We start from the raw sequence: 15,826 nt of genomic DNA, 5'->3' as shown, positions 1-15,826 counted from the left end.
AATAGACTTCATGGTTTAGTGGGGGATGCCCTTTTCTCTTCCCTGCAACCTCTCTCCCACAGAAGAAACGTTGCAAGCCTGTCTTTGTTTTATCGCTATTTCCATGGCAGGTGCTCGTCTGAGCTCCAATCCCTCGTCCCCCCTCGCCAATCTTTTACGAGAAACACCCGTCTGGCTGAAACTACTGTCAATAATTTTCCCCACTCTTTATCTGTGCCTAAATCCAAACGTAGATTCCATGAGCAAAGCTTCTTTTTTAGAACTGCACGCCAGTGGAACTCTCCGCCGCTTGCCTGTTTCCCACCTGACTACAACTTGGACGTCTTCAGGTCCAACATAAACAAACTCCTGACAAACCGCCCCCTTACGTAAGACACTCTATCAAAACCCCCAATACTAATGATTACTTCAATACTATCTCATTGATTACTGGAGATGCAATAACCCTTATCCCTGAGTGGCCTTCAGGCCTTGATAAGTGGTGACCCCCATGTAAAAAAAAAAAAAAAAAAAAAAAACCTTGGCAACAGATTTGATGTACGTGTTCCATTTCAGATCAGGAGTAAAGGTCAAGCCCAGAAGCTTGTCAAAACGTGAAGCCTCCTCAAGACGAGAGCCATCCATTGTATAACCTCTCACTCATATTCTTTTGCTTTTCTGTTTTCCATGTTATTTGGCTCTCTTTATGGCACAGGTCAGGATCAGAGTGTAGTATCTGTTCTAATGCTACACTCAAGTTAATTTGTCTTTAGTCAATGCATGGGGAAAATCTCTCTATACTAAGGCAATTTTTTTTGCCTACTTCCAGAGTATCCCTTTATGGGGAGCTGTTTTTTTCTCCACATTAAAAATGACCTTGTGTCACATTTTGCTTTCGTGGAGAAGCAAATAAATACCTATTTCACTCTCTTTCTCTTTTCTTTATTTGTTATTTTCTCGTTTTTTTTTTTTGTTTTTTTGTACAATTGTTCTCACTTTTTTTCTTTTTCATCATAACCCCCTCCTCCCCTTTCTCTCTGTTCATTCACTTTCTTTATCACGTTGTTCCGGAAGTGACGGTGACTAAGTGGTTAATGACATGAACTGACAACCTGGTTTTACCAAGTTCGAATCCAGTTCGTTCCACAGAAACACTTTCATTATACTACTTAATACTTATTATTATTTCACACATTGGCAACCTTCACGTTGTGCCTTCTGTAAGTCACATGTTAACATTACAATGAATCCTAATTTTTTCAATTCACATGTCAACATTGCAATGGATCCCAATTTTCTCAATCCACATGCCAAATCCTTCTATTACATTCCTCAGAGCTTCCACCACATTCAATATAATGTCTACAATCGTTTTATCTCCTGCACAGTCAACAAGGTTCCAACGCCTGTCCCATCACCACACTGTTGCATTCTTGTGTTTGTTTAAAGTACTTTAACAGGGAGTGCTCTTATGAACTCACGGCAATTGTGCCCCTATGATTAAATACTCTTGACAAACCCAGCAAGCACCAAAATTCCACCCCTTCAGTGTAGTGCTCCATAGATGCCGGAAAGCCTTCTACCTTAATACTTTCTCTCCTCAAACTGATGAACTTTGGAATTCACACCCTGTTTTCTGCTTCCCTCACTGTACTAATATACAAAAATTTAGATGTAATGCGGACAGACATCTCGTTGCTCACCTCCTTACATAGCACCCCTTGCATCCAAGTGGCAATATGTCTGTTTAGGATGAAAAAGAATAATAAATAAATAAATAGCTGATTAATGGTAAATGGGAAAAAAATAAGTTACGTAGCGGCGTGAAACACGCTCACATGAGAAGTGATCACACAATTTTATTAATATAGTGATTTTGAACTTTCTTGGGTCAATCAAGTTTGTTATTTTTTGAGATGTCGTTCAAGATTCCTATAACATAGTGCCTCTATAGACTTACATCCAATGGCATATATGCCTCGTTTGGTGTGAATACGGGTAAAAAAAAAAAAAAACAACAAAAACAAACAAGCAAACAAACAAACAACAACAACAACATCATCATCATTCTTCTTCTTCTTCTTCTTCTTCTTCTTCTTCTTCTTCTTCTTCTTCTTCAAACCTCTGCAATTATAGGTACCAACAACATCCTTAGGAAAACCCTTGATCTTTGAAGCTCCTGGTTTTAAGCCGGGATTAAGGGAAATCCTCTGGAAATGAATCCCATCCCTTTCTAGAGAGACATTCATAAACGAAATCAGAATTATTATTATTATTATTATTATTATTATTATTATTATTATTAGTAGTAGTAGTAGTAGTAGTAGTATCATCATTATTATTAGTAGTAGTAGTAGTATTAGTATTATTATAAAATTTTTACTCTCATTCACGGAATGAAAATATCATATTCCAAAAATCACATAAATTGTTCTAGTAGTTGTTTTTATATATATAGAACATCATTTCTTACGAGTCTTAGCGATTTATAGTATATCGTAGACATCACAAGGCTGATTTTTAAATTTCGGTAGTTCGAATTGAGTTGTATCCTTTTATTAAACATGGCATCATAAAGATTTTTCTTCTTTTTTTTTTTTCATTATGTTAAATTCTGGACTTGCGCTGCGTAATTTGATCTTGTTGGTTTGTTGTCGAATAGCCATTTTTGAAACAGACAGATTGTTGGCGTGAATGGCTGGAAGACGAATGGACACTGCACAATGGTGATGATGGATTCGATCGATAGATGAGTTTGATTGTTACACATCAGATATGCAGCAAATAAATCAACCATCACCTCCCATTCCCCCCCCTCTCTCTCTCTCTCTCTCTCTCTCTCTCTCTCTCTCTCTCTATTTCGCATGAGCACTTAAACAGACATCTGCTTTTTGAAGGGTAACGATTTAGTAACAACAGCAACAGCAACTGAGTATGTTCTTATTCTATCCCCCTCCTCCTTTTCGTACTACTTCTCTTCAACATTTATTAATATTATTATTATTGTTATTATTATTATTAGTAGTAGTGGTGGTGGTGGTGGTGGTGGTGATACTTATACAAAGAAAGTACCGTGCTATTATTTTTATCGTACGGTCAAGTTAAATTCAACCTTTACGGTATCTTTTTTTTTTTTTTTTTTTATTAAATTGTTTGCTGAAAATACAGAATAGTTACAAAATACTCTCCTATGTTAAGGATGGGTTTCTGAATAATATAACGTGATTATTTCAGCACGGTACCTTTTCTGCATAAGTACCATTATTATTATTATTAGATACTCACTAGAAGAAGTCAAACAGGTCATCATCAAAGGTTTCTCTTGGAGAATAATTTGTGGCATTCCCTGGAGTCTGAGTGACAACAAGTCTTCCCAGATTTCCAGTACTCTCCACCTCTTTCAACCTTTGTAGATGAATTTTTAACCTTTGTAGATGAATTTGCATTATCGCAACAGCTGCTTACCATTGATTTCTCGTTGACAGTGACCATTGGTCTTCACTGGAATTTGGGTGGTAATAAGCCTCCCCAAGGTCCTGGTCGTTTTTGCACCCATTCAGTGGAGGTCTGCTCTGCTCAGTCTTTCCATCCTCCTTAACTCTCCTAACTTATTTGGTGTGGCACCAATTTATGGTTATATACACACAAAAAGAGAAGGAGAGAGGGAAGGCAAGGGCGCAGAGGGGAGGGTACCTTACAATTATATCATTTCAGTTTTCATGATTCCATGTGATGTTCCTTTGTGCTTTACATCTGTAGCTGTTTTTCTGTGTCCAGTTTGTGTCTGTAATCCATGTGTGTTAGTTTCCGTATTCCAGGGTTTTCCTTAAGATTTCTGCAGTTTTCATTATTGTATCTTCTCAGACATCCATCTGATTCCAATTTCTCCCATTCTTTTTTCAAAGTTTTTCTGTATTGTTCCTAGCGCAGCTACTGTTAGTGGTGTTATCTTCACTTTCTTCATCTCCCAGATCCCTTTTAGCTCTCTGGCCAGTTCCAGTTCTGCTTCTCTATCTCTTCCCTCTATCGTCTGCTGTAACGGGAAAATCTACGATCTGGTAGGACTTTTCCTTCTTGTTAACTATTATGACATCCATTGCTTGGATGGGTTTATCCATTTGTGTATCCATGCCTCATAGGATTTTGTGACTTTCATTTTTCAAAACTGCTGCCGATCTGTGCGTGTACCATTTGTCTGGGTGTTCAAGATTCAGTTGTCTGCATAATTGTCAGTGTACTGCCTTCTCCACTTGATCGTGTGTTAAGGTTAGGGTTAGATTTCTACGATATATTTTAGTTCCAAGGAATTTTCTTGTTCTTCCTTTCCAATTTTCTCTTTCATTTCTGTTGCTTTGATGGCGTCTCCCAAATATTTGTAGCTTTCATTTTCAGCTGAGGCCTTTATTTCCGCTTGATTGAGTAGTACCACACTTTCTGTTGCTTTCCCCTTCTCATGATCAGTAATGCACATTTTTTAATACTGAATTATATTCAGATATCCTGGCTGAAGATTCTGGTTGTGCTTATTAGTATCTCTAGCTCCTCCTTGCTTTTTGCAAAAAGTTTTAGGTTATCCATGTACATTAGGTGGTTCATTCTTTCATCTGCATTAGTGAACTTGTATCTGGCTTGGCATTTTCTTAGTATATTGTTAAGGGGCATCATGACAATGATGAACAGTAGTGGTGATAGTGAATCACCTTGGAAGATCCCTCTTCATATTTAAAATTTTTGTTTTACAAGAGAATCACTGCTTATCAAGGCCCGTAGGCCACTCGAGGATAAGGGTTAAAGAGTGTACAGTGGTCAAAAGGACAATATAGTAATCATTAGAAGTGTAAAGTTGTTAAATTGGATTACTTAAGGGGAACGGCTCATCAAGAACTTGTTTACGTTGGACTTGAAGACGGCCACATTGTAGTCAGCTGGAAAGCAGAGGAACGGAAGACAGTTCTCTAGGTGTGCAGTTCTAAGAATGAAGCTTTGTTTATGGAATCTACGTTTAGGTTTAGGCACAGATAAAGAGTGGAGGAAATTATTGATAGTGTTTTCATCCAGACGAGTGTTTCTCGTGAATGTTTGGCGAGGGGGGGGCCATAGATTGGAGCTCAGATGACCATTTGCCATGAAAATAACAATAAAGCAGAAACAGGCTCACAACGTCTCTTCTGTGAGAAAGAGTCTCAGGAGGTAAGCTGCAATCGTCTAGCTGAAAACACTATCAATAATTTTCCCACTCTTTATCTGTGCCTAAACCTGAATGTAGTTTCCATGAACAAAGCTGCTTTCTTAGAACTGCACTCCTGTGGAACTCTATTCCGTTTGCCTGCTTTCCAGCTGACTACAATATGGTTGTCTTCAAGTCCAATGTAAACAAGTTCTTAATGAGCCGTTCCCATTAAGTAATTCAATTTATCAAATTTACACTACAAATGATTACTATGATATTGTCCCATTGACTACTGTACACTCTTTCAACCTTATCCTCGAGTGGTCTATAGGCCTTGATAAATGGTGACTCGTATGTAAAAAAAAAAAAAAAAGACCCTACCAATCTCAGTGCTTGTCGATGTCTGGCTACTAGTTTTGAGCATCAGATCCCATCTATACAACTGGGATCAAAGCATTTTATTCTATCTCAGAGACACATGAATTTCAACCCCGTAAGACGCCCATCTAACTCTGACTGATCCTGGTACACAATCTGCAGAAAGAAAAAAAAAAAGAACCAGAACATTGTTTTGCTTACCTCGACAGATGTTGAGCCACGGAAACCAAAATCGTGCAACATGTACGGTAAAGATTTAAAGTCGTCCGCCGTTTCTTGCATACATTTTGCGATCAGATCTTTCTGATAGTACGAATTTGTGGCAACCGTCATCGGATACCAAACTTGGACTAACAGCGTCTGAAAAATTAAAAAATAGAATTATAAGTAAATATTTTTTAATATATTTTCAGATGTAAAACGAGCTGAAGCACTCCATCTACGTCAGGTAATCTCAAAAATAACATCTCGTACATTTCTTTTTTAAAACTGTTTTTTTTTTTTACTAACGAATCACAATTTATCAAGGCTAAAAGCCACTTGAGGATAAGGATTAATGAGATTGGTGGATTGTCACTTGAATGATGTATAATTTTATGAAAGAATTGAAAATGATGAATGAAATGAACAAAATTTGATTATGAGAACAGCTTTATGGCAAGTATGTGTTGGCATTAGATTTGAAGACGAACGTATTGTAGTCTGCAAGGAACCAATCCTGTGGTAACATGTTTCACAAATGGTAAGTTCTTGGAAAGAAACTGTTTACCGAAATTATGGGGGAGAAAGGAAAGTTCTTTGCACTTGTTGTAGTAAGACGAGTTCTTACTGTAAATGAAAGAGGAACGAGAGATTGAAGCTCGTTCTAGTATCTCCCGTGGAAATAATGATAGACTATCGATGTCTCTTCTGTTTGAAAGGTGGTCTAAATCAGGGTCTCCCAAACTTCAGGATACCATGGAGCCCCTGAACGGGGCAAAGGTTTTTCACGGAGCACTAACAAGAAAATTTCTAAAATAAATATGAAAAACATTAATTTCAAATTTTAACACGAACTAATGAAAATGTTTGCAACCATTTTTTTGTTTTTAATTAAAACTCCTCTCCCCCCTCTCTCTCTCTCTTCCTTCTTCTCTTTCGCTTTCCTCTCTCTCTCTCCTCCTCCTCTCTCTCTCCCTCTCCCTTCCTCTTTCTTTTCCTTCCTTTCTCTCCCCTCCTCTCTCTCTCTATATCCTTCCCCTTTTCCCATCCCCTCTGTCTCTACTTCCCCTGACCCCTCTCTTCTCTTCCTCTATCGCTCTACCATAGGTACATCCCACACCAAACATTGATGAAAACAACATCTCCCTAAGCGTCGACCTTCCCCCATGAGTAATTTTCTTCCTGTTGATTCCCAAAAGAATAAAAATTTTGTGAAAAAAAAAAAAAAAATGTTCATATTCTGTCCGAGTCAATGCTGAGAAAGTATATATCATCTGTTTGAGTGTGTCTTGTGTAGTTTCTCACTTTTGGTTGGACAGACTAACACACACACATACACACACAACTATCATTATATAATACAGGGTTTCACAAACTTCAGGATACCATGGAGCCCCTGAACGGGGCAAAGGTTTTTAACGGAACACTAACAAGAACATTTCTAAAATAGATATGAAAAACATTAATTTCAAATTTTAACACGAACTAATGAAAATGTTTGCAACCATTTTTTTGTTTTTAATTAAAGAAAAAATTGTTGTATTTTTTGTCAATTTATTTTTCATTTACATTTTTCATGAACCATCCTGAAACTCTTTACACCTGTAGTTATAAATCATAGCTTCAACCTCTGTCCCACCGACGAAATGTTGCATCACTTTGCCTGTTTTACAAGTATTTTAATTGTGGATGCTCTGACGAACTACAAGTCTTTGTACCTCTTCGATTTAAATTCCCCCCGACAAACCCGACAAGCAGCAAAGTCCCACGTCTACATAGTAGAGATCCGTAGATGTAAGAAAGCCTTCTACTCTAATAGTTTCTTCTCCAGAACTGCTAGACTTTGGAATTCCCTTCTGGATTCCTGCTTCTCCAATTGTACTGATGTACAGATGCTGCTCAACTCCCTACACAGTAGCCCTGCAACTTATGTTCCTGATAGCAGTGGCGTAGCTAGACCTTTTGCCGCCCGGGGCGGTAGTAAATCCCCCCCCCCCCGCATTTGGGTGCCCGGAAAATTCGTCCATTTTTTTGCTAGGTAGGAAAACTGGTCCATTATTATTAAGTTAACATTTATTCTGTAGTTGCTTAATTTTCATACCTTGCGAAAATTAGTTCTACGGTATCTAATTTTCCTAAATTCAATTAAATTAAAATATGAAAACTGATTTTTAATATTTTTTATTCATTTGAGATTTTATCTGTTTTCCTTTTGTTTTAAGTAGATGGTGGGGGTTGCCCATCCCCCAGCTAGCAATTGTAAAGTTTACAAGGAGTTATAAAAAGTATGCTACAAAAACAAACGTTTGATACTTTCAAAGTCTTAGCCTCATGAATTGGACAGTAATAAAATTAATGAATTCAAACTTTCGCATTTAATGTTATTTCCTCTTTGATGTCGGTGTATATACACCCAAATATCCAACTTTCTTTTCGCACCTATTCGATAAAAATTTATATGAAAGTTTCCCTTTAAGTATGAATTTGTTAACATTTTTTTCGATTTTCCCCTTTTACTATCTTAAAATGCCGCTCCTATGCCGCTGCTCCCGACACTCAGAAAATAGGGACACATTTTTTCTGATTCCGATACCCCCAAAATTCCGATTTTTTACAACTTTTTTGGTATAAAATTTCATATTTTTTGTTAGCTTTTGTTTATTTTTATTTATTTATTCTACTTTCTATTTTTACTCTCTCAAAATGCCGCCCCCTGACATATGCCACTCACAAAATAGGGACACCTTTTTGCGATTCCAATAACTACAAAAGTTCCCATTTTTTACAACCTTTTCGATATAAAATTTCAGATTTTTTGTTAGCATTTTTTTCGATTTTCCCCTTTTACCATCTCAAAATGCCGCTCCCATGCCGCCCCCCTGACGCTCAGAAAATAGGGACACATTTTTTCTGATTCCGATACCCCCCAAAATTCCGATTTTTTACAACCTTTTTGGTATAAAATTTCATATTTTTTGTTAACTTTTGTTTATTTTTATTTATTTTTTCTACTTTCTATTTTTACCCTCTCAAAATGCCGCCCCCTCAGGTGTGCCGCCCGGGGCGGCCCGCCTTCTCCGCCCCCCCCCCTAGCTACGCCAGTGCCTGATAGTAGCCCCTACATCAAAGTGGCAATGTGCCTTGTTTGGGATGAAAATGTAATTCAAAAAAATTCAATTTTTCCATATAAAGCATTTGGCATTCTTTAAGAAAGTGCTTCCAGAGCTCCTCAGCTTCATGGAGCCCCAGGGCTCCGTGGAGCCCATTTTGGGAAACGCTGATCTAGAGAAGACGTCATCCTTCATTAGATTGCAGAGTCAATTTTTTTATGTCTATCTTTTAAAAAATTACATCTCTTTAGAAAGATGTTTCTAACTAATGCGGTTTGTCTGTCGACATGATGAAGATTTTTTGATCATCCTGGGGATAATGGATGACACGCACTGGGAGTTTTTTTTTTTTTTTTAAAGTGAAGCTGGTTCCCGCAAAGCAAGCCTCATTCACTCATCCAACCAGCCTGGCCCAGCAGCAGGACGGGGTCAAGACTACTGGAGGCTAGCTGAGATGCAGGAGCTGCTAGAAGTGTCAACGTTTTCCTACATACATCGCCTAGTATTCTCAAATAGTCACCCATCTGATACTAGCCAAGCTCAACATTGCTAAACTTTGGTGACCTAACTAGAATTGAGTTTACTAATGAGTCAATACTTATCAAAAACCAAAAACCACTTGAGGATAACAGTTAATAAGATGGATGCATTATCAGTTCAATGATGAAAAATATTATGAGGGGATTGAAAATGGTGAATGGAACGAATACGATCAGATTACTTATGAGGAACGTTTATGACAAATATTCATTCACATAGGATTAGAAGACGACCATTATGTAGTCTGCAGGGAAACAAATTTGTGTCATAAACTGCCCTATATGTAACCAAATGCAGTTTGTACCAATGTTAGCACTGTCATAATGTTCCTCATCTTTCAGCTGATATTCATTAACTCTTATCCTCGAGTGGCTCTTGACCTTCATAAATGGTGACAGCAGTAAAGAACATGTGAATTTCTTGGAGAGAAACTTTGTTCACGGAAATCAAGTTTAATGTTAGGCACATGGAAGAAGAAAGGGCAGTTCTTTGCAGTTGTGGTAGTAAGATGAGTTTTGCTGTGAATGTTTCTGCAAAGATAAACCAGGGATCGTGTAACGTAGTACCTGTCTTCACACGCATTAGCATATAGACAGTTGGGACCCAACACGTTGTAGACTCAGTCACAAAAGAGACAAAAAATAGGAAAGCACTTCAACTTGCTTTTTTAGGTTCTAAGAAAAGATGTTTATTCCTCATTCTCCTGCCACACGTGACTTCTCATTATGGCTGTAACGTCACCCACGTCTCTAATGTGATCGTCATTCCGTGCACAGATTCTTTTTATAGTCTTTTTCTTTTTCCTTAACGTGACGTTACTTTGCACATGGCTCAGCATTTGATACAACCGCCATATGCACGTCTGTTATGATTGGAGCTCATTGTGCACCTTAAAATGGAAATAACGACTGACTAGAAAAAAAACTAACAACATCTCATCTGTGATAATTTATTATTAACTCACAGGGTTACATAACAGTTAGGAAGTATGGGTAAAACAGAGAAGATATGGTAGGACAGAAGGAGGCGGCATGCGTCCAGGATTATGAAGTAAATGTATTAGCAGAAAAAAACTTAAGCCACGGCTATTAAAATTGCATTTTCCATTATTATGTTTTTGGTAGACGAGCCATGGGGCTCAGACAGCAGATTTGGAATGAAAGATAAATGCAAAAGGCTACCTCTTAAATGTTTCATGCATGATCATAGGATCAGGAAGGAGCAGCATATTAATCTTACAAACAATCTTACATTGAAGAAACAGAAGGTGCGCTCTCTCTACTACCGGCGCATGGAAAGAAGAAGAAGAAGACGCAAAGAAGAACATGAAAAACGCACGTGATCCTGTCACGATAAAGAATGTGTCCTCTGCTAGAACACCTGCCAATATGTTATATCTTTAACGCACAAGGCTGAAAGAAATTAATGAAACGTCAGCGTCAGCGCATAATATATAGCAGGCTGTCTTCAAAACGGGTGACAAAGTGTGGGTAAAGGTTCCACATGAACTATGTTGCACAAAATATGGAGTGCGAAGTATGACCAGAATTGCCAATTAACAGAACAAATCGGTCGACAGAATGCTTCACCGTGTGAAATATCTGTGACCCATAATGGAACCAGACCCACCGACGGCCTGTCCTGACAGATCTACAGAGAATGTAACAATTAGAGACGTACTGTGTGAACAAGTAGCTAGCATAAGTGCAAACGGTCATTTCCTAAATGTTTCATGTATGATCATAGGATCAGGGAGGACTGTAATCCTACGTAGAAGAAACAAAAGGTGCGCTCTCTCTACTACTGGTGCGTGGAAAGAAAAAGAAAAAGAAGAAGGAGAAGAACTGACGTGATCCTGTGAAGTGGCGAGATTTAATGAGTTTAAAAGGAACCAAACGTGAAAACAATAAAAAGCATTATACTGAATATCCATCCATTCATTTACGTGTGTTGAAAACTGATAGGTCGATTCCACTTTAACCACAATTTAAAACCTACTGAAAATTCTGGAGTGTGATTGTTTAATGGGCGACACTCAAAACACAATTGCAAATTATTTTTGGCTGATAGAACGAGAGCATGCTACCCCATATCAAGAACCCTCAAATAGAACAGAGATTCATCAACCCAAACTAAAGTCTTTGTGTCTATCTGTGGATGTGAAAATAATCTATAAATATAAAAGCAAAAATGTATGTATGTTTGTATGTGTGTGTGTTCGCTTTTTCTGTGTGTCTACAAAAGGCTTTTTTCAGAGAAGCGGTCGGTCGGTTCACAACTTTTTAAAACTTTTTGTATCACATATAAATTGTAATATCTCAGAGTTAACAACGAAGCTCGCCTGTCTATTTAATTTGCTCGATTTCGGGAAGATAAATATTCAGCATTTGTCGCTCGCCGCATGTGGGTTAGTCTTTTTCCTATAACATCTTGGAGGGGGGGGGGAAAGCGTTCAGCAATAAATGAAGGTACTATCCCGCAGTCAAACTTGACCTCATTAACTCATTAAAACGGGCACCTGCCAAATCCAAGTAATTAAATAAATTCAAACGTGTTTCCGTTAGCATCTCGCGGTGGGGCAATGTTTAACGTCGCACGTTTTGTTTTTTTTTCACACTTTAATTTACAACTTTGCCTCAACGGTTCAGGTTCGATCCTCATACTTACTTTTTTTTAGCCCCCCCCCCCCCACACACACCTCCAAACACCCGGGCAACGCCGGGTACCCCTCGCTAGTGTATTTATAATTCAATAAGAATTGCTGAAGCGTAAACTTTAACTAACAAACGTTGAAACTCAAGAAGTTCGAGATTGTTGAAATATGAAGTCCTGCTTGGACATGATTTGATTCCAGCTGGTAATGACATAAAGTATTTAGAGAAAACACAACTAGAGTATTGATTATTTATCACTTCGAATGTATGCATGTCTTTCTCATCTCTACGTAACTTACACATCATTTCCGTTGTTTAACCTTGATCGATTATTCATTGAAATCAGCAACTACAAGAGCATAAAGTACTAAAATGAACGTCAAAAAGATTCTGTTTAAATGATTTAATTATAAGTTTTTAATCCACCAGAATGCATTTCTGTTTTTTTTTCGTAAACATGTCATTTTAATATGCCGCCAAGCCTTGATAAGTGTTAATTTCCTTGTAAGAAAAAGTTTTGTTAGTAATTAAAAAAAAAACATTCCAAAAGCGATAGGAGTCTGAAATTGTCGCAATATTCAACGAGTGAAATCGGAGATGCGCCACTGTACAACTTGTGCTCTCTACCGATCCAAGTTATGACAACAGGACCATTGCCAGCACCCTCAAAGTGCATTGTTGGATTGCCATGAATAACAGGATCGTGCCCAGACTGATGAAAACGAAGTTTCCAGACATGGTTTAGGTCTTTAGTGTGGTTTCAAGTGAAGGCCACATCATGGAACCTTACATCTTCAAAGTCGGCTTGAAAGTCAACACCAAAGTGTACCTGGATGTGCTGAAAAGTGTGGTGATCCCCTGGTGTAATCAGGTGGCCACTGGCATATCCTGGGTGTGACAACAGGACTCAGTGCCGCCTGACAAGTCCAAAGAAACTCATGCTTGGCTTCAGAACTTTGTACCCCTCTCTTACTGGCCCCCTCCTCCCACAACCTGAACCCACTGGACTACTCTGTTTGGTCATATATCACCAACATAACCTCACACAACACCAAAGCCATCTGCTGAGTATTTGCCAAGCTCCTGATTGTTCTTGTGGAAAAGGCATGATCCCAGTTCCAGACCCGTATCGAGGCAGTGATTGTGATTGAAGGTGGCTACATTGAATAAATGTCAGCTCTACTACATAATCAAGTTATTTGAATTGATTTTTTCAATAAATAAAATTGTAGTGATGTTTTCTTTAGGGCGACAAATTTATTGTTTTACCCCGTATATAAAAATGATTTTATAAAATCAACAGTAAGCTCTCTACAGTGCAATTTAGACTACAATGTACTGTGAACTAATATATATATATATATATATATATATATATATATATATATAGTCATCCACATACAGTACTGTTCCGCTGTTTCACAGCTCATCAGTGTGCCTAGACATATATATATATATATATATATATATTATATATATATATATATATATTGTCCATGTTAACTTACTTAAAGGAATAAACGGTAAGATGGTCAACATCTTAAAATTTGGAATATAGACTTGCCATTTATTTGTTTATACACAGACACACACACACACACACACATATAGATAGATAGATAACTTTATATATACATATATATAGTATATTTTTTATTTATATAAACACTTTTGGTTACATATTTGCAGACATATTTCAGTTCTAGCTGATACTCAGCTAAACTTTTTCAGGTAAAGTTCTTAATATGAATGCAGAAAAAAATGAAAATAAAAGAACATATTATCTTCCTTAACTTTAAAACATTTTTGGAATATAATCACTAATATTTCAAAAAAAAATTTTTTATTTTATTTCTCTTTTTTTATTTCATATATTGAGAAGACCAGATTTGGCACATGAATAGAAATTATTGGATGTAGTGGGAAATTCAATGTATTTTTTGCTTTCATTTTCGGAAGAGTTATTTTAGCGAAAAGGGGAGACAATAAAAAATTAATGCTTGTTTTTATATATATTCTAAAATGGCTATTACAATTTTTAAGACTTTTATTTAATTAAAGAATTTTTCTTTCAAAAAAAAGTGTAAATTATTAAGTTAATATTCTAAACTGAATGGTATATTATTTGTGCATTAAAAAACACATTTATCAAAAAAATAATTACTTTTAGATATAAAATGCCACATTTTATTTGTAAATTTAAGGAATAATTTATTTTGAAGTACCATAGCTGAATTTTAAAAACCGAAAATGGATCCGTGGAAAATGGAACTCATCTATGTATTAATAAGATAGCGTGTTTCTTTTGAGTGGCTGTTGTTTAATAATTGTTGCGTCCTTCCATTTCTTGCAATAAATAATTTTGCCAAGAATTTTTCATAAGTTTTGATTTCGTTTTCGATTATAGATGATGGCACTCAACTCATCTAGATTTTTATTTTTGAAATCACTACTTTATATTCTTTTTTTTTTTTTTAACGGTGATGCTTACATTAAAACTCACCTTTTTTTATTGTTCTACGCGCTACTGTATTAATATATAGACTTGCTTAGATAAATATTTTTCCAGTTTTTACAAAATGGCTAGAATAATATAATGGTGTCTTCATTCATGCTGAACGTCCACAGAATGCCCAGCAGCAATATATTACACATGAAAGATGCTGCTGTGGAATTTCCACAGGTCCCGTTAGGATTTTATTAAAGAAATACTTAAAAAAAAAAAAAAGCACTAAAAATATTCCTAGTTGGCTATTGTTGTTTACATTTTTCTTTTACAAATTTAAATTAATTCAATAAAATGTTTCGGTTAGTAATGCATTTTGTTGTGTTATTTTGTCATTTTATTGAATTTGTTTTGAATTACCAGAAATGTTCGGTTAAAAAAAAAAGCATTAATTTTTAGACTGTCTTTTTGCCCGTATCACTCTTCGGAAAATGAAAAGAAAAAATAACACTTCCGTCTTGTGCAAAAAAAAAAAAAAAAAAAAAAAAAAAAATGAACTCACCTCAAAATAATTGGTCAGCCAGAAGCACTTTGGGTCCGTGTTTTCCACAGTAAACAACACATTTTTATATGGTACAACTGTCCCTTCAGGAACGGCCTTGATTCGCAAGGGCAGATAACCCTGATGTTCCTAATAAAAAGATAAAAGAAAAGATTAAGATATATTGAAAGAGAAAAATAAAAGAAAAAATATAGAAGCAAAACAATATCTCTCGGTGCAGGGGGGGGGATCAACTCTTCTGTCCAACATTTAACTCCAAATCCCCACCTCTTACTTTTCTTCTGACCCACTCCCCTTTCCATCTCCCGAAATCTCTTCACCCCTGACTGCATTTTGAGCCTTTGTTCCTGGTTACAATTCTATCACCCAGATGTTGACTACTGAAAAGCACCATATTGTAAAATAACTGAACCATTTCTTTTCTTCTCTATCAGCTTTCCGCCTAAGCAGGGGGTGATGTAGCAGTCACAGAGAACTATTTTCTCTGATGAATCAATGCCCCCCTCTGAGTTCTCCGGCCACAGGCTGACCAATCAGCTAACAGGGTGCATTGATTCATCAGAGAAAATAGTTCTCTGTGACTGCTACAGGTCTGTCACATTTAAGTATGAAATAGCATTTTCATTGGTCTGTCACATTTAAGTATGACATAGCATTTTCATTGGTCAATCACATTTAAGTATGACATAGTATTTTCATTGGTCTGTCACATTTAAGTATGAAATAGCATTTTCATTGGTCAATCACATTTAAGTATGAAATAGCATTTTCATTGGTCAATCACAT

The 15,826-nt window shown here is 36.7% G+C and overlaps 1 protein-coding gene across 1 annotated transcript in view; it reads right to left on the bottom strand.

The window, feature by feature from the left end:
• LOC145293706 (nicotinamide phosphoribosyltransferase-like) overlaps positions 1 to 15,826 on the bottom strand; it is a 70,472-nt gene that overhangs the window by 26,419 nt on the left and 28,227 nt on the right. Inside the window, exons 3-4 of the mRNA XM_080140135.1 lie at positions 15,041 to 15,169; positions 5,729 to 5,887 (exon numbers count right to left, since the gene is read on the bottom strand). Coding sequence (XP_079996261.1) covers positions 5,729 to 5,887; positions 15,041 to 15,169 — 288 coding nt within the window. The remainder of the gene's footprint in view (positions 1 to 5,728; positions 5,888 to 15,040; positions 15,170 to 15,826) is intronic.

Source organism: Euprymna scolopes, chromosome 15 (assembly GCF_053919585.1).
Source record: "Euprymna scolopes isolate OS-2025 chromosome 15, ASM5391958v1, whole genome shotgun sequence".
NCBI classification, from domain to species: Eukaryota; Metazoa; Mollusca; class Cephalopoda; order Sepiida; family Sepiolidae; genus Euprymna; species Euprymna scolopes.
This window is presented reverse-complemented; position numbering and strand designations above follow the sequence as displayed.